Source organism: Brassica rapa, chromosome A07 (assembly GCF_000309985.2).
Source record: "Brassica rapa cultivar Chiifu-401-42 chromosome A07, CAAS_Brap_v3.01, whole genome shotgun sequence".
NCBI classification, from domain to species: domain Eukaryota; kingdom Viridiplantae; phylum Streptophyta; class Magnoliopsida; order Brassicales; family Brassicaceae; genus Brassica; species Brassica rapa.
This window is the reverse complement of record NC_024801.2, coordinates 12461288-12481078: the sequence shown is the minus strand read 5'-3', so window position 1 is coordinate 12481078 and position 19791 is coordinate 12461288. Positions and strand designations below refer to the sequence as shown.

The 19791-nt window shown below is 33.9% G+C and overlaps 3 protein-coding genes across 3 annotated transcripts; 2 read left to right on the top strand and 1 right to left on the bottom strand.

Moving 5' to 3' along the window:
* The first annotated feature begins 3394 nt into the window (after window positions 1-3394).
* On the top strand, window positions 3395-7454 carry LOC117126905. Its single transcript, XM_033276192.1, has 2 exons — window positions 3395-4435; window positions 4557-7454. Exon 2 carries the CDS (start codon window positions 4923-4925, stop codon window positions 7026-7028), a length of 2106 nt encoding a protein of 701 aa, XP_033132083.1. The 5' UTR covers window positions 3395-4435; window positions 4557-4922; the 3' UTR covers window positions 7029-7454.
* LOC103847751 lies at window positions 7211-10415 on the top strand. The gene is made up of 3 exons (XM_033275971.1): window positions 7211-7318; window positions 8061-8345; window positions 8505-10415. The coding sequence occupies exons 1-3, from the start codon at window positions 7211-7213 to the stop codon at window positions 10413-10415; spliced, it is 2304 nt and encodes a 767-aa protein (XP_033131862.1).
* A 229-nt stretch (window positions 10416-10644) lies between these two features.
* Window positions 10645-15709, bottom strand: LOC117126699. Its single transcript, XM_033275552.1, has 7 exons — window positions 15235-15709; window positions 15080-15144; window positions 13928-14781; window positions 13163-13675; window positions 12506-12909; window positions 12331-12424; window positions 10645-11806 (listed from the first exon to the last, which is right to left on the bottom strand). Exons 3-7 carry the CDS (start codon window positions 14771-14773, stop codon window positions 11102-11104), a joined length of 2562 nt encoding a protein of 853 aa, XP_033131443.1. The 5' UTR covers window positions 14774-14781; window positions 15080-15144; window positions 15235-15709; the 3' UTR covers window positions 10645-11101.
* Window positions 15710-19791: the final 4082 nt, after the last annotated feature.

The following is a 19791-nucleotide window of genomic DNA, read 5'->3' as shown; positions in this document are numbered from 1 at the left end:
ATACACTAACCAACAAGAACCACTGAACCCTTTCAAGCTTAAACCATAACTTAAACCAGGGAAAGTCCCTAAAATATTTGCCTTGGTTTTCTTTCAAGTTTCAAGCATTAACAAAAAGCGGCAAGCTTAAAAGTAGTAATAAATAATGTAGCTATAGGTCAAACATATAAAATAATGAACTTATTGATATACTGCTAAGGCCTTAATGATAACCCGTAACTATAAATCTTCGCTAATGTTTTCTAAAACATGATTATGAACTATAGCTTGGCTGTATAATGATAGTCTAATATAAGTATAAGTTTACCTTTTATATCGAACTAACATGAAGAAAAGCAGCATTCGAGGAAATTAAACAAACATGTTACATGTACACATATACAAGTTAGGCAGCAGAGGCGTATACGTATAGTCACTTAATATTCGAGATTTGGTACTTATCTTGCGGAAAGGGATACAGAGAGAGAGAGAGAGAGAGAGAGAGAGAGAGAGAGAGAGAGAGAGAGAGAGAGAGAGAGAGAGAGAGAGAGAGAGAGAGAGAGAGAGAGAGAGAGAGAGAGAGAGAGAGAGAGAGAGAGAGAGAGAGAGAGAGAGAGAGAGGGAGATTAAATTCCTTAACTCGTTGCGATATGATTCTATTTTCCTCCAACTTCTAAGTCCCAATTTACGTCCACGTTCAGAACTCACCTCACATCTAATCACGCCTCCGATCCATTATAAATACAATGCCACTCTTCCACTATATTCTCAAACCCTAAAGTCAAGTCTGTGTTCAAATATATCTTTAATTCTTTCTTAGTATATGGTAAAAATCTGTAATATCTCTAAAACAATGTATAAGTTAGTAAGTTACACGAAAGTGTTACCTCGATCAACTATTCTCAAGAGTTCCTTCGAACACTTCACTGAAAAACCTGTCAATAATTTTTTTTACTGAAGTGTTTGGAGGAACTCCAGATAATATTTGGTGATTTCAAGCTATTCAGAGACTGTGTAATAAGGTAATTCCCTATTATAATTAGCACTTTTTCTACTTTTTTCAATGTTTTTATTCTCTTATTTTTCAAAGTTCGATGATATAACTTATAACTGCTTTAGCAAGTCATATGGAATATTTGTAATTTTGAAAACACACACAATTATCAAAAAGATGCAATTTTCCGTCCCAGATCTTAGTATTTTTGTCACAAATATTGATTTGGGATGAGTTTTCAATGAACACAATTATTCACAAACTATGTCGCTACAAAGATTATCTCAAATCTGTATGCAAAACTTTGAGATTAGATTATCGGAATAATCATATAATATGTACAAATACAATTCTACTTCTCATTGAATGTTCAAAAATACAATTCTAATAGAACTGCAAAAGTCGATGATTTTCGTTAAGATAACTACCGTTTCCAAAAAGGAAAAACTATAAACTATACTCTACGTTTCAAAATAATCAATTTCGATATTTAAACTAAATAAATCATAAATTGCAAACTTTGAAAAAATTAATTATGTTTATTAATTTTGATTGACTTAAAATTGAGGAAAATAATAAATCATAAAAAAAGCAATAACATTAAAAGGGGATCATTTCCAAATTATACCCTTAATGAAAATTGTAGTTTTCTCAAAAATACCCTTATTTTTCAAATGATTAATAAAATTCATTAATGTCATTTAAGTCTTTTGGTTTTTGGCCTACATATACACCTAAATGGATCTATAAATAATGGACTTATATATATATTTAAAAGATATACTAACTTTATATTTAATATAAGTATAAATATATTATGAACTATAAATAAATTAAGAAACGTGAAAATATTATTTTCTTAAAATATACGCATCAATATTCAAAATAGATTATTTGGATATTATACAGATTTTCAATACAAACCAAAATCCTATGTCTTACCCCATATATCATATACATATTTGAAAATCATCTTTTCATGTATAATATCATTTTATACATAATATTGATATGGCAATTACGAGTGTTTAAGAATATTTTAAACACTATCTTAAAATAAATTTTTCAATCTAAAATAAAAACATAAACTTATAATAGGTTATTAATAACGAAAATAAACCTATATTTTCATATAAATAAGGTTTTTTATATTATCATTTTTATTTGGATAACATAATAAATTTTTATCAAATTCTAAGGAATCACTAATTTATGTAATATTAAAAAAATATGAGCAATTTAATCAATTTTTTTAAAAAGTACTATAAGATATTTTGTAACCGGATCAATGGTATCAGATTAATAGTGATTTTTTGGGTTTTTACCAGGTTATATCAGAATTTCAATTAATGAATTTTTCATTAAATCCGAACCGGATCATATACAATGTATCAGGTCTATAGGTTCAACCATGAATCTAGGTCAGATATGAAAACAAATCTTAAAACTCAAACATTATTATAGAACAACTATCATATTTCCAACAAATACTATATTTTGAAGAAAAAAAAACAAATGATAAAAACCTAAAAAAAATCAAATGTTATAGTTTGAAACAAAAATAATGGTAATTTGTAAATAAGTTTCGATTAACAAATGAAAAACAAACAAATATGCGCTTTCTAAGCGCATGTCAAAATCTAGTAATGCACTTACAATCAAAACTAGGATAAGACATGCCCCTTACACATGGTGAAAATTTATTAAAAAATATATTTAGTGTTCAGTATATAATATTCCAAACTTTCGGTTTTTTTTTTTTGAAACTAACTTTTGGTAGTTAGAGCGATGAGAAATGTTTTGCGTAATCCTCTTCGTGCATAGGGTATATATAATATTCATACATAGGGCATATATAATAGGGCTTTTTGCAAAATTGACCTACAACTTAAAGTCAAACACAAAACTAACCTCCTTTTTTTTTTGAAAATTGGTTTTGCCCTATTCACCCCACAAGTTCATATAATTTACGAAAATGCCATCAAAATTTTTTTTTTTTTTTTCGAAAATGACATTTTTACTCTCTCACCCTCATCATCTTCAAGTAATTACAAGATTGCCATTGTCATCAATACCACAACCACCATGAACAACCAATTTGAAGCTCTTAATGCTCCCAAAATCGATTTACCCTTCTTCTTTTTCCATTCTTATGAACTAAACACAACATATCTCTCACTTTCTCTCCACAATGAGCTAAAAAAACCCAAGATTTTGATTCTAAAATTTTTATGGTTCATAAAGTCATAGAAGCTAACGATTATGGGTGGGTGACTTTCGTTTGTGATTCTGTGTGCTTGGAGAAGCCTTATGTATGCTAAGGAACTTATCTCACCAATTTAAGGTATGAAATCGAGTTTTTTTCCAGATCTGTTCGTCAGACGACTTACTTGGGAAGTCGTCTCGCTGTAGACGACTTACCTTTCAGTCGTCTGGCTGTAGACGACTTACCTGGAAGTCGTCTGGTCAACGCAGAGGTTATTTTTGCAATTGACTTTGAAATCTGTAACCTGAGACGACTGAAAGTTAAGTCGTCTACTATTGTTTGGTTTCAAAAAAAATTCCAAAGAACCTAGACGACTTACATTTCAGTCGTCATAGGTTAGCACTACAAGAAAATAGCTCTATTGCAATAGAAAAATTGCGACGTCCATTTTCGTTGATAATTTGTTATGATTATTGCAATATTTTTGCAATAATAAATATTTGTTGCAGTTTCATTACAAATTTATTGCAAAATAACAACTATAACAGACATTGCATATTTTTGTTACTAAATTGCAACCTTTTGCAACATAAACAAATATCTTGCAAATTTTGCAAGAAACATTCAACGTTTTGAATCATTGCTAATTTGCAAAATGAAAATATATGAAAAATACGTGACAAAATATGTGACAGTGATCATATTTTTTATTATATGTTTTTATAGAGAAGATTAATAGTTTTCGTATATTAAATATAAAACTATATAATATATATTTATATTGTATATTTAAACATGTAGACTATATTTTTTAAGTTTCAAATGCTTGAGATTTTGCTAATATTTTATTTTACGATTTTTTTTTTGTTTTCATCTAATATGGTATAATTTACTTATTCCTATTCAAAATAAAAAAAATTAGATAAAAAAATTATTTACATATTTTTTGGAAGATAGTTATAAATTAAATATACTATATACATAACATCTTTATCTCTTTTTTTTTCTTTTAACTCAAGTTAAGATACGTCCAAGATCGTCAGCGAAAAAAAAAAGAATAAGAAAACAAATAAACTAGACACGTACCTTCTTCCAAATCTTTAAGCAAAAAAACTTCTTATCTCCGTCTCCACTTTTTGTCTCAAACCAGAAAACTTAACGAACCCTTTTTCATGAAACAAAGCATATCACAGCAGCACAACAGAGACGTTAGACTTCCTGTCTTAATCTCTCTCTAAATCTTCTGTTTAACTCCCGTAAGTTGACTCCTTCTATCTTCTTATCTATTATTTTTCTCTCTGGTTTTATTAGCTTTGTAGTTTAAGTCTTATAAGGATTATTTGCTTAACCTCTGTTTTAACCCTGTAAAAAAAACAGATACAATTTGTTGCTCTTTCTTCCTTGATTGAACGGCTCTGAACACTGACTTACGTCTACTTGTCATACGATTCTGCTCACACTCGGTATGATGAATCTGATATATGTGTTTCTTAATTTATGCTATTCAACTAGAGTCTCAGAAGTCTAAATCTAGACAACTTTGAAAGGCTCGAAAAACTTACGTCTACTTGTTGACTACGTGATATAGGTGCCATTCGGGAGTCTGCTGATACCTAATAAATTATTAAAAAGCAAAATTGAGGTAATTATTTGTTTGACATTCCTGGTATATGTACTTATGCATTGAGTTAATGATTTATTCAAGTTCTAGATTGTTTGGTTGCAGATTTTTTGAATTTCTAAATGTCTTCGAGTAATGCTAATCATGCTATGAGGCAATGGATGTATGCAAGAATTGATCCCAATACCAATCAGGTCTCTAATGCATTTACAGAAGGATTGAAATATTTCATGGTTGTTGCCAAAAACCATGTTTTATTTACTCAAAAGCAGAAAATATTTTGCCCGTGTATTAAGTGTGAGAATAGAAAATTTCTTGATGAGGAAACAGTCACTGGCCATTTATATAACAGAGGATTTATGGCCAATTATCTTGTTTGGGTTGCACATGGAGAAGTGTATGAGGTTGACAATAACTCACGACATGCTCAGGAAAATACAAACACGCCCATAGATGTTTCCATGCAAGCTCCAAACTCTTATGTTGAGATGATAAGTGATGCCTTTAATGAGCATACATCCTCTCATGAAAGCATTGAAGAAGATCCCAACGAAGAAGCCAAAAGATTTTTCAGTCTGTTAAATGCAAGCCAAAATCCAATATATGATGGATGTCGAGAAGGACACTCACAATTGTCATTGGCGGCTCGATGTATGACACTGAAAACAGACTATAACTTGTCTGAGAAGTGCATGGATTATATTGCTGAAATGTTGAAAGACTACATGCCTGCAGATAACAATGCCACTGCTTCATACTATGACACAAAGAAACTGATGCGGTCTTTGGGGCTGCCTTACAAAAAGATAGATGTGTGTCAGAATAATTGTATGATCTTCTGGAAAACCGACGCAGACCTAGAAAGCTGTAAATTCTGTGGAGCTGCGAGATTCAAAAGTACAAAAAAACCTGGAAGAAAACAAGTTCCTTTTCGACAAATGTTTTATCTGCCAGTAGCTGATAGACTGAAAAGATTATATCAGTCAAAGAAGACAGCTTCACATATGAGGTGGCACAAAGAACATTATTCAACTCAGGACAGTAATGTAATGAGTCATCCATCAGATGGTGAAGCATGGAAACACTTTAACCAGGTATATCCTGATTTTGCCAATGAATCTAGAAATGTCTATCTTGGTTTGTGCACAGATGGATTTAATCCTTTTGGTATGTCTGGTCAAAATTATTCGTTGTGGCCGGTGATTCTTACTCCATATAATCTACCACCTGACATGTGTATGAAACGTGAGTTTATGTTTCTCACAATATTAATCCCTGGTCCAAACCATCCAAAAAGGAGTTTAGATGTGTTTTTACAGCCTCTCATAGAGGAGCTTAATGGTTTATGGACTGATGGAGTTGAGTCATATGATGTATCACTAAAGCAGAACTTTACATTACGAGCTATGCTTTTATGGACGATCAGTGATTTTCCCGCTTATGCTATGTTATCTGGATGGACAACTCATGGTCGTTTAGCATGTCCTTATTGTATGGGTGATACTGAAGCTTTTTGGCTGAAGCATGGAAGGAAAACATGTTGGTTTGATTGTCACCGTCGTTTTCTTCCAAAAGATCATCCTCTACGCCGTTACAAGAAAAACTTCAAAAAAAATAAAGTAGTTGATTCTGATCCACCAACGATATATTCAGGCGAAGATTTATGGAGTGATCATGTGATGGGTTTACCAAAGACTGTTAACTGTGGAGGAGAAGGACATCCAAAAATATCGGGATACGGTGAGAAACATAATTGGCATAAGCAGAGTATATTTTGGGAGTTACCTTATTGGAAACATCTTCTTCTTCGTCATAATCTTGATGTGATGCATATAGAGAAGAATTTTTTTGATAATATCATCAATACATTGCTGAATGTTCAAGGGAAAACAAAAGACAATGTTAAATCCCGTCTTGATTTGGCTGATATTTGCAATCGGAAAGACCTGCATATGACTAGTGACGGAAAAGCTCCAGTTCCATTATTTAGATTATCTCCTCAATCCAAGACATGTCTATTTAATTGGTTGAAAAAGGAAGTTAAATTTTCTGATGGTTATTCATCAAATCTATCTTCTTCGGTTGATTTTAATGGAGGAAAGCTTTCTGGTATGAAGAGTCATGATTGTCATGTTTTTATGCAAAGATTACTTCCAATAGCTTTTGCGGAGTTATTACCTAGCAACATCCATCAAGCATTATCGGGTATTTATTCTATATACATATAATTCTTCTTACATAAGTGATGAATACAAATATTGATAATTATTTTCTTACAGGTATAAGTTTATTCTTTCGTGATCTATGTGCACGGACCTTGGACAAAGATTCTGTGGAGATATTAACTAGCAATATCGCTATTATCTTGTGTAACTTGGAAAAAATATTTCCACCATCTTTTTTTGATGTGATGGAGCATTTGAGCGTTCATCTCCCTTACGAGGCAAAACTAGGTGGTCCAGTCCAATTTCGATGGATGTATGCGTTTGAACGATATATGTATCATTTGAAGAAGAAGGCAAAAAATAATTTCAGAAGTTTGACTTCCCCAGACGACTTACATTTCAGTCGTCTGGCGAAAATTAAAATAATAATATTTTTTTTAAAGTAAACGACTTACAATTAAGTAGTCATAGGTTAGTTTTGCAATTGAAAAAAAAAACTTCAAGATTTAATTATACACAGACGACTTATAATTCACTCGTCCACCAGACGACTTAATTGTAAGTCGTCCAGGACTTTTTTCCGAGATTCTGGTCAAACCTCGTAAATCCTGGACGACTTACATTTCAGTCGTCTCGTGGACGACTGAATTATAAGTCGTCTGTATATAATTAAATCTTGAAGTTTTTTTTTTTCAATTGCAAAACTAACCTATGACGACTTAACTGTAAGTCGTCTACTTTTAAAAAAATATTATTATTTTAATTTTCACTAGACGACTAAAATGTAAGTCGTCCAAAAACTCAAACTTCTGAAATAATCCAGTCAAATGCAAAACTAACCTCTGACGATTGAAATGTAAGTCGTCTAGCTTTTTTGGAGTTTTTTTTAACCAAACAATAGTAGACGACTTAACTTTCAGTCGTCCGAAATAACAGATTTCAAAGTCAATTGCAAAAATAACCTCTGCGTTGACCAGACGACATATAGTTTAGTCGTCTAGACAACTTAGATTGAAGTCGTCCGCGTCAGTCTTTAATAAACTTTCGTTTTCTTTGTTCTAAGTTTGCTAATGTGTTATATTTTGACTTTTTCAGATGATGCGTCAGTTACATGCAGTGTATGGAGAATGGTTGTTGAAAGATGGATGTTGGAATTTTGTGGTTGATCATTTCAAAGGAGCGAGAATGTTATTTTTGAATGAAAGTTCGACACATGCTGATCTTGTTGCAATGGCTCAAGAAGATTATAACCTGGACATGAACACAGAGTCTGTGGAGCTAACCTACTCATTACAACAGATGGCTCCAGACCTTCCTCCTATTCATGTTACAAGTGATAGACAAGTTCGGAACTTGCTCGAGATAACTAAAACGCATGAAGTACGTCTTTGTGTATCAAGCTTTAGCAAGATGAGAACGGTTTCAGAGGAAAGGGATGAAGATCATGTGGGGGATGAAGCTGAGGAGGGGGATGAAGCTGAGGAGGGGGATGAAGCTGATGTGAGCGATGAAGATGAAGAGGGGGATGAAGCTGAGGAGGGGGATGAAGCTGAGGAGGGGCATGAAGCTGAAGAGGGGGATGAAGCTGAGGATCATGATGGGGAGGAGGATGCTGACATCCCTGTTGTTGCTGATGCTGAGGATTATAGTGAGTATGGAAAGGTTAAAGATGAGGATGAGGAAGAAGATGATGAAATCTGTTTTGATGATTACAAAGGGGCATATGGTTGTGAAGGAGAAGGATCATCTGCAGACAGAATCTATGTCAACCAGAGTTTTGCTAGTAAGGATGCACTGCTTTCAGAGTTGCGGTTGACAGCGGTGAGGCGTAGGTTCTCCTTCAGAATATTCAAGTCAACGAAAACTCTGTTTGTGGCAACATGTCGTGTTAGTGGTTGTCAATGGAAGGTCCGAGCAAGTGTGAAACATGGGACTAAAACGTTTTGGGTAACCAAGTATTTGGCAACTCATACATGTTCCATCCCAGACAGAATCGCTCAGCGGAAACGTTGTACTCCGAAGTACATTGGTCGACTTTTCATAGATCGAGTTGGAATCATTGATGGGTTGAATCCGCAGCATATCAAAGATGCAATGAAGAACATGTTTGGCATGACACTTGATTACACCACTTCATACAGAGCATTGTTATATGCGCAAGAAATGGTGAGAGGATCAGCGGAAGACGGGTATGAGCGACTGCCTTCATATTTGGAGCAAATCAAGGCAGCAAATCCGGGTTCTATCACAGCTATAGAACTTGATTCTCTGAATAGATTTAAGTATCTATTTCTTGCTTTTGGAGCTTCAATCAGAGGATTTAAGTATCAGAGAAGGGTCATTGTGGTAGATGGGACTCACCTAAGTGGGAAGTATGGGGGTACTATGTTGGTTGCAGCCGCACAAGACGGTAATTTTCAGATATATCCATTGGCTTTTGGGATCGTAGATGGTGAGAATGATGAATCTTGGGAATGGTTTTTCACAAAATTGGCGAGCTGTGTATCTGATGAGTATCCTCTGGTGATAGTCTCCGACAGGCACGCCTCCATTATAAATGCGTGTGAAAAGGTGTTTCCTTGGGCAACCCGAGGAATATGTTATTATCACCTTCAAGAGAATATTGTCAAAAAGTATAAAGGGAAGCATCTCTTGTACTTGGTGAAAGGTGCTGCTTATGCTCATACACTTTACGATTTTGATCGGTACATGGATGAGATACGGAGTGCAAATCCGGATCTTGCTGAGTATCTGGAGGAAGCCGATGTGACCCTATGGTCTAGGGTTCATTGTCAGGGAGACAGGTACAACTTAAAAACGAGCAATATCGCTGAATCAATTAACTCCGCACTGAAGCGAGCAAGAGGATTTCCTATTCAGTTCCTGCTGGAGTTCATAAGGGAGAAGCTAGGAAGGTGGTACTGGAAAAGGAGAGGAGATGCTTTGAGTCTTACAACTCAACATAGTCGGGGTGTTGAACACTTGCTTGCTGTCCGAGAGGAGAACGCGTATACTCTGAGAGTCCAACAAATTGATGGATGGAAGTTCTTTGTGAAAGGTGGCAATAGGGACTGTAATGTTGATCTGGAACTTCAAAAGTGTGATTGTGGTGTCTATCAAGTCGAGAAAATACCTTGCTCTCATGCTATAGCAGCTGGAACAGCAGCTGGTGTGCATATCTCCACACTTGTGTGGCCGGTCTACTCAAAGGATACTTTGTTTGCAGGATACTCAGAGAATATATATCCTTGTGTTGGACAACTTGTTGAGGCACGCACATGCTTTCCTCCGGAAGTAAAGCGTGGTCCGGGGAGACAGAAGAAATCAAGATGGCAATCTTGGTTGGAGCTATCCAGGATGAGAGGACGCAAACCCCGGAAGCAACACAGGGTTTATAGGTGCTCAGTCTGCAAAGAAACTGGCCATAAGCGTCCACAATGTAAGAACTGACGTGGAAGACCTTTAAGTAAGTCGTCCAGAAGACCTTTAAGTAAGTCGTCCAACGTCTTAACTAGAATTTTCTTCTGGTAAGTCGTCCAGAAGACCTTCTGGTTAGTCGTCCAACGTCTTAATTAGAATTTTCTTCTGGTAAGTCGTCCAGAAGACCTTCTGGTTAGTCGTCCAATGATTTTCTATGTTTTATGAACTTCTCTGTAGTCGTCCAGAAGACCTTTAAGTAAGTCGTCCAATGATTTTCTATGTTTTATGAACTTCTCTGTAGTCGTCCAGAAGACCTTTAAGTAAGTCGTCCAATGATTTTCTATGTTTTATGAACTTCTCTGTAGTCGTCCAGAAGACCTTTAAGTAAGTCGTCCAATGATTTTCTATGTTTTATGAACTTCTCTGTAGACTCTATGTTATGAATTTATATGTTTTATGAACTTTTCTTTGTAGACCTTCTATGTTAAGCATTACATATTCCGAAACTAATTCCAACAGTGCAATTTAAAAAATACAAGTTAAACATTACATATTCCGAAAGGTTACTGCACTACCAAACTAATTTCCTACGGAATTCTAGTTTGGTGTGAGGATAGGTTACAAAAAACATCATCCTATCCTGACCCTGTTAACATCCCCTAATCTACCTAACAACAGTACACAAAAGCATCAAGTTCAAATACAATCGCTAATATCTAATCATACGTTGCCAGGTTCTCATCATTGTCTTGGTTTTCCCATTCATGGCACTTAGGAAGCTCTCGAAATATATCCAGCGCCATCTTCTCCCTGATGGTCTTCCCGTGTTTTTTGTCAAACGCGGTGGGAAATTCTATCCCAAGAGCATGACATTCGATGTACTTCAGAGTGAAGGGGCCACAATCACCAGCTCGGCACTGAGGTACTCCAACGGTTTGTCTCGCATATGTGTATGGCTCCAATGTGTATTGAACCTTTTGTTCGTCAGAGAGCGCGCACTCAACAAGCAGATAAGGGACCATTGTGACAAAAGGCTCCATTACCTCATCGAGTTCTGCAGGGCTAATATGAGAGACAATGCTGTCCCAGACGACGATGTGCCTCTTAGGGATCGATATCCATATAGCAATCCAATGCTGGTTCTTGAAGTTCACAGGTGCATAGATATCATCCACATCCACCCCCCAAACCTTCTTAGATTGGCAAAAAGAAGGTATCAAGCCTGCATGATAATTCCACGCCCCACCAGGGAGTCTTCTTCCTAAACCGTTGGCATCAGGAGCGTCGCTCTTAAAATCAGGGTAGGAGGCCCTCCACTGCCGAGAAAAGACATGATCAAGAAAGCACATTCTGTCGCTCCTGAAATGTTCTGGATGGTTTTGGTACCGTTGCCTCAGTATATTAATAAAAGCATCCATTTGCTGCATATAAAACAATACAAGTCAAAAAAACTTACAGACGACTTACAGACGACCTACAGACGACTTAGAGACGACTTAGAGACGACATACAGACGACTTACATAAGATAACTACCAGACGACTCACAGACGACTTAGAGATGACTTAGAGACGACTTAGAGACGACTTAGAGACGACTTACAGACGACTTACGTAAGATAACTACCAGACGACTCACAGACGACTTAGAGACGACTTAGAGACGACTTAGAGACGACTTAGAGACGACTTAGAGACGACTTACAGACGACTTACGTAAGATAACTACCAGACGACTCACAGACGACTTAGAGACGACTTAGAGACGACTTAGAGACGACTTACAGACGACTTACGTAAGATAACTACCAGACGACTTATAGACGACTCATAGACGACTGACAGACAACTCACAGACGACTCACAGACGACTTATACAAATCAGAAAAGTACCAGATAACTACCAGACGACTTATATAAGAGTAAGAAAATAGCAGAAGACTTACATGGTCGGTTAGCCATTCTAAGGGGGTTCGGAGGACCTGATAGAATCGACTTCGACATCTACGTGGTTTTTTTTTCAGAGGCAGTTTATAAGAACTGCAAACACAAAATGTAAATAATCAAATGGAAGCTTTTTTTAATCAAATATAAGTAAGCATATTTTTAACAGCAACTTACGGATCTTTTTGCACCCATGCAGTGAGCTCCTTCGACTTCATCTTGTCAATGGGTGCAAAAGGATCATAGCCTCCGCCAACCTGTTTGTTTGGAATGATCTGTTTGGCAGTGCTGTTTCCCTTAAAAGGAGTTTGCTGTGTGGGAGCAAGCTTCCTTTCTCGCACACTTTTTTTACGGAGATTCACCAAAGCAGTCTCCTTCTTTGTCTGCCTTCTAGCTTCTTCAACGAGTAAATCTGAAGCGGTCGAAACTTGTTTGTCCAATATAAGAAGGCTAGGATCTTCACTCGGTAAGTCGTCTGCAGGACTCACAAGACAGAGCTCTCTCGAGGAACTCGGTTCTGTAGTAAGACTCGGTTCTTTGGCTTCCTTCTGTCCTGCTTTCGCCCCATTCACACTTTCACTCTGCAATTTCGAGTTCACAGTGTGTTTAAAAACTATTAACAAAAGCCCTTACAGCAAAGATCAAATTCACACTAGAAACAAAGCACACATGTTCAGAATCAAGGCATACAGTGGTTCATCAAAGCACACTAGAAACAAAGCACACATGTTCATCAAAGCACACAAGAAACAAATCACATCAGTCCTGACTCTTCCTAACACATTGCCTAGTGACTCTCTTCTCTGCAATTTTGGGAGAGGTTTTGGTACTAACCCCGGGTTCGTCAACAGGTTTTGGTGGATTTGAAGTGGTTGTAAGTTGACGATCATCAGATGAACCCCCTCTGTTGGTGATTCCCACCTTCTTCTCCACAGCTTCAATCCTATCCGCCAGTAACTTGAGCTCCTTAAGACACGTCCCAAAGCCAAGATTAATGGCATCAGATATGTCCTTCAAGGTCTTTTCAATCTGCTGACCTTCACTACCCGCCGCAGGTTTCTCAGCAGAAACAGAAGACCCTTTACGAGCTTTCTTCCGAGGTCTGCTACTTTCTTCCTTCACAACACTCTCTGACTTCACGGGACTCACTTCATTCTTCACTGGAATCACTTCCATCTTCACAACCTTGCGAGTACCGGTGACTGGCCAGCATTCCATGGTCCACTCCCATCCAGGATCATTAAACATGACTTTAATTATGTTATCCGCGGCAGGGTCATCTACGTCTCCGTCCCATTTTGGAAACATTTCATCAAAATCCTTCTGAACGAAGTTCTTCACGATAGTCTGCAATAAATAAAAGATATAAACTTAGTTAAGTCGTCTGAGAAGTATTTTGTTCACAGACGACTTAAAGTTAAGTCGTCTGAGAAGTATTTTGATCACAGACGACTTAAAGTTAAGTCGTCTGAAAGTCTTCCAACAAAAAGACCACTCAGACGACTTATAAGTAAGTCGTCTGAGTGGTCTTTTGTTGGATGACTTCCACACGACTTAACTTTAAGTCGTCTGAGAAGTCTTAGGAGTGAAGTTAAGTACCTGTTTATTGATAGCAGCCTTAAAAAATTTGCGTTGTCTTTTGCCACCCTTGTAAGCCAGCAACAGTGGAGACGGTCTGTTTGGTACGGGAGACCCATAATTAGCACCCAATTCTGGCAGAGCATAGTACGCCCACACTTGGAGCACTTGTATGAACCCATCAACAGTGTAACCAGTTTGCGTCAAGTCTTTTGCCTTCAGAGAATCCATCAGCACCTTAAACGCCACTCTCCCCCATGGATAATTCTCAAATTTTTCTAAATCCATCACTAGCCTTGCAAGACTAGCTGATGTAGCGGATGAGAACTTTTTCCCTTCGATGTACCCTGCGTAGATGGCAAGGTATCCCAGCCGCATGCGATCATCCCGAGACCACTCGTCGCAGTTGTAAAATGCTTCTGTTATCTGATCAATACTTGGCCCAGTATCGATATCAACACGCATCTTCTCCCAGAAAGCAGCCATCTCCGTCGTAACCTCACACCTTGGATTTTCCAGGTCCTTGATGTAATCGCAGTTCAGCCCAGTGAGGTATTCAAACTCTATCAGTGAAAACCTCACAGGTTGTGAAACGACAAGACTCCAGAGCTCAAACTTCTTCTTGATGTCTAGCTGGAAAGAGAGCATAAAATGTACCAGCCTTGAAGTCCAACCAAAGTCAAGCTCCTTGAATTTGATGAACACTCCTAACTTCGACGCCTTCAGATCCTCATATTCGTCAGCTGTGAGACAATCACATAGAGCTTTAAACAACTTCGTGTCATCAGAATGATACGAAATGCTCCTGATTGCATCAGGCTCTTCTCCTAATGTAAACATCCTCGGCGGGAATTCTGGTAAATCCATTTAAAGGCCTGCAAATAATCACAAACAACCATCTCAAACAACCATCTCAAACACATAGGTTGCGCACTATGCTAAATGCTATAGAAGACTTCCAGACGACTTCCAGGAAGTGAGAAGACTACTCAGACGACTTCCAGGAAGTGAGAAGACTACTTGGACGACTTCCAGGAAGTCGTCCAAGTAGTCTTCTCACTTCCTGGAAGTCGTCTGAGTAGTCTTCTCACTTCCTGGAAGTCGTCTGGGTAATCTTTCAGCAAAAGACTACAACAATCTCAAAATCTTTTAAACAAAAGACGAATGACTTACAGTTGGAGAATATATTGTCCGAGAAGATATGGTCGGAGAAGATGTGGCCCCAAGCCGTTACAGATCTGCAAATCGAAGGGAAAAGAAGAATCAATACTAAAATATTTAGGGTTTTTCCGGCGGCTAAACGCCTTAATACATGAGAAATAACATACCGGCGGCGGAGTTTGGCAAACGAGATTTCAGATCTGAAAAAAAGAAGCGGACGGTCAGTTTAAACTACGAAAATACTCTACGGCATGAAGGAGAAACGAGATTCGTCGTAATCGGAGAGATTACCGGCGAAGATAACGGCGGAACACGACCACGGTAGGGTTTTCGTCTTATCGCCTTCGAACTCGCCGTTGGAGGGAAACGGCGCTAGGGTTTCGTAAAATTGTGAAATAGTGAAAAAAATAGCTTTTATATGTCCGGTAAATGATCCGGTTAGGTTAAAACATACATTGGTAAAATTAAAGGTTCGGTACGATGTGGACGACTGAAATATACGTCGTCCGTGTAAATTATTCAACAGACGACTGAAATATAAGTCGTCCACACCCTAAACATAACCCCTAAACTTATTTATCTAATTAAACACTTCATAAAATCAAATCAAACTTGAAAAGTGTTTACTATACACAGAAATAAACACATATTGGTGAAAACTAATTTTTGAAAAAAACATTTTAGTTTTCCAAGATCTAACCCTAACAATACATACAATACTACAACATATGTTTGCCAAACTCCTAAACCAAAGAATATAATGATACACTACTTCCACTCATCTATCTTCAAAACAAATCAATTTTATCATATCTTAATTTATATCACTTAAAACTGTTTATAATTACTTGATTTTTATTTTTCACGCATCAAAATATTTTTTACAAGATTTATAAATTATTTTTAAAATAAGCTGGTACCAGACGACTGAAACTTCAGTCGTCTAGACTACTGAAACTTCAGTCGTCTAGACGACTTCCAACAATTCAGACGACTCAGACGATTTACTGGGGCTATATTCGTAAAAATGGCTTCTGTTTTTTTGTTTGGTCACAAGGGGCTGAGCTGTAATTTCACAAGGCTTTTAAGTTAGTTTTGCATTTGATTCAAGTTTGGGTATAGGTTTGGGATTAAAATCAAGTTGTGGGTTAGTTTTGGCAAAAACCCCTATATAATAACCTTATGTAGGGTATTTGAAGCACAAAGAGGCATACAATATAATTAATGTTCAAATTGTATAAATTTTATAAGAAATCTTCACGTCACTTGATTAATGTCTGGAAAATAATAACGCAAAACTAACATATTAGCAAGTAACATTAAATAGGTTATATATATTTTTTGATATAGTTTCTGCAAATGAATAATACTAAGTTCCAATAAACTTGCATATTTGGCAAAAGGATATCGAGATCCCTAAATTATAGGATGGAACCTATATATAAAACAAATCATATATATTTGAGCAGAAAGTTATAAGCAAGATATATATCTAATATATTAAAACTCAAGTACAAAATTGGAGTGTTTGGAGACTTGAATAGGACTATTAAAAAAATTTGAAGGGTTTGGAAATATGGATTGTAGTCTTTTAAAAAAAAATTGTTTGGAAACAAGGATAAGGATAGTAGTATTAAGAAAAAAGTATTGGGTTTATGTTATTAAGAAAAATTGAATGTCCATCATATTATAAGAAACTATCTATCTCGGCCAGTTTTAAAATATACGAAAAATGGATCAATCTAATTGCCTAAAACTTTTTTTTTTCTAAACTAACCATAAAACAAAATTTAAACTTTATATACATATTTCAAATCAAAATAATAATTTAAAGTTGATTTATATCAAAAATTGATTAAAAAATATAAATATATTCAAAAAAGGATTTTTACTAAACTATTTTTCAATGACCATTATAAAAAATGTTGTCAATATATATAAGAAAAATACAATACAAAGCCCAATTTGAAATACCAACTCAAATTATGGTTTTTATATTTCATATTAAGTTTTAAAAATATAATATATGTAATTATTTATATGATGAAACGTATAAAATACTATTAATTATATGATTACTTATATGATGGTACGTATAAAATATGATTAATTATATGATGACAATATACAATATATAATAATGACTAGGGATGGGTTTTCGGGCACCCATACGGGTTTGGTTCTGATCGGTTTGCGTTTCGGGTTTTCGGGGTCAAAGATTTCAACCCTATTAGGATGTTTCTAAATTTTGGTTTTAGTTCGATTCAGATCTTTGTGGGTTTGGTTCGGGTTTGGATAACCCATTTAAATTATTTTTAAAGTTTTAAATCATTATATATTTTAAATTTTTCAAAATCTATAAATAAAATAATATATTACCTATAAATGTGAATAACATATGTCAGAGTACCTAAGTTTAACATATCAATTGGCTGGATTTAAAATTTTGGATACAAAATCAATAATCATTTTAAGTATTTTTGGTGATTTGAGTATACTTTCACTATTTCAAATATTTACTTTTGACTATCTTTATTTATTTTTAAGTATTTAAACCAATTTAAAAGTATCATTATTGATGTTCAATATACGTTAAATCTAAAAATCATTAATATATATAAGTATATAGATCTATTTTTAGATAAATTTGGGTATTTCGGGTACCCGAATACTTCGGTTCTCTATATAACAAAATTTTGAATAATTTAAATATTTAATCAATTTATATTCGGGTTTGATACTATATTTTCGGATAGGTATCGGTTCTGTTCCTCAGATTCATTTTGCTAAACCCTAAAAATTACATGAAAAACAAATATCAACATATTTTTCAAAATATCAATCCGCGCAGGCGCGCGGATCAAAGTCTAGTAATCTGTTAAAAGAGGAATACAAAATTAGATTACCCCTTAGTTTTCTAATATATTTACACAACGATGCCACTGATATATTAACTGAAGCTATATTTATGTATATTTTGTCTTTAAGGATTATTAACTGATTTATCGGAAATTAAATTTATACTTGCTAAACCAAAACAATCGACATCAACCTATATAAACTTCTAATCTATTAATTTAGAATCATATTTATATCTACTATTGACAAGTCATAATATGACCACTTAAAGAATAAGTTAATGTGACATATTTGATTATTTACATTAATAATAAACTAACTATATATTTGAATTTTTTTAATTATAACAAAATATGTTGAGAAAGAATTAAATAAAATCTTACTTCAAATTCTAAATATTTTATAAAATAACACATTAATTAATTTCATAATTAGTAATGTTAGCTAAAATTTATTAAAAACAAGAAAATAAAATTCTACACTGTTTTTTATAAATTCTATAAATATTCTGTATTATATAAAAATAGAAGTGCCATATGAATTAGATATGACAATTATATTAAATAGGTAAATTAAAAAATTTAAATATTTAAAATTGTTTCATATAAATAAATTATCACTAATTATTAAAATGGGTTAAAATTTGTAAACTATATAATATTTTTATACAAAAATAAATTTATTAACATAGGTTAAACTTTTCTATCTACAACTATATATTATCTTTTTATTTATTTTGAAACTCTAGACATAACTTCTTTCATGTGTGGTTTTTTAACTTGGACCATCATTTAATTTTCTTATTAAATGTATTTTATTAAGACTAACAATATATATAATCTTTGAACTACTTTAATCATAATATCTTTTGATATATTTTCATTTTCATTTTAAATATATATATATATATATATATATATTTAATTTTTTTAACAAATCTGTTTAAAAATATTTTAACAAGATTTTAATTTTACAAAATTATATTTAAATATTTTTACTAATTTTGAAAGTTTTGAATAATATTATACATTAATATATCCAGTTATCGTTTATAAAATGAATAATAAATATTATATACTATTTTTATCTATAATATAATCATAATCAATCTTATTAAAAGAAAATTGTTATATTGAGGTAAATATGATAAAATTGTATTAAACTTATAAATTTATATATTTTATTTAAATAAGTATAAATATTTATGTTTAAAAATAAAAATAAATACATTAGTAAGACGAGTTAACATTAGAAAATTTATATAGTACGTATAAAACTTAACATATATTTCATTAATAGTCTGAAAGTGAAATCTTTGTTACTACTTTAATCATGATCTTTTTCATTTTAAATATAAATATATATGTATGTATTATATTTTAAAAATTGTATTAAACTGTTGAAAAATACTTTAACAATATATTAATTTTGAAAAAATTTATTTAAATATTTCACTAATTTTGTAATTGGTAATGAACTATTATTATGCATCAATATATATTAAGTTCTCGTTTATAAAATGAAAAATTAAAATTCTATCCTATTTTATCTACTTTATAAAATAATCATAATGTTAAAACAGAATTATTATATTAAACTAAATATGATAAAATTATATTTAACTGATAAATTGATAAATTTTTGGGAAATTGCCAGAAATAGCACATTCATAGTACCACTTTTCATGTTTACACTAACCACTTTTACCTTCACTTTTAATGAAAGATAAAGACAATTATATCCTTAGGGTTAACTAATCTAGACTTAGGGTTTAGAGTTGAGGGGTGGGGTAGGGTTTTTAGAATGTGAAATTTAGAATTCTAATAAATATATAAATAAATACTTTAAAATATATAATTTTTTAA

Coding starts and splice junctions, on each gene's coding strand:
- LOC117126699 (XM_033275552.1), bottom strand. CDS start 14,773: ATGGATTTACCAGAATTCCCGCCGAGGATGTTTACATTAGGAGAAGAG. Junction 12,425..12,505: donor GCATGGGTGCAAAAAGATCC/GTAAGTTGCTGT, acceptor TTGTGTTTGCAG/TTCTTATAAACTGCCTCTGA. Junction 11,807..12,330: donor TAGAATGGCTAACCGACCAT/GTAAGTCTTCTG, acceptor TTTTATATGCAG/CAAATGGATGCTTTTATTAA.
- LOC117126905 (XM_033276192.1), top strand. CDS start 4,923: ATGTCTTCGAGTAATGCTAATCATGCTATGAGGCAATGGATGTATGCA.
- LOC103847751 (XM_033275971.1), top strand. CDS start 7,211: ATGGAGCATTTGAGCGTTCATCTCCCTTACGAGGCAAAACTAGGTGGT. Junction 7,319..8,060: donor TGTATCATTTGAAGAAGAAG/GCAAAAAATAAT, acceptor TGACTTTTTCAG/ATGATGCGTCAGTTACATGC. Junction 8,346..8,504: donor AGATAACTAAAACGCATGAA/GTACGTCTTTGT, acceptor GAAGCTGAGGAG/GGGGATGAAGCTGAGGAGGG.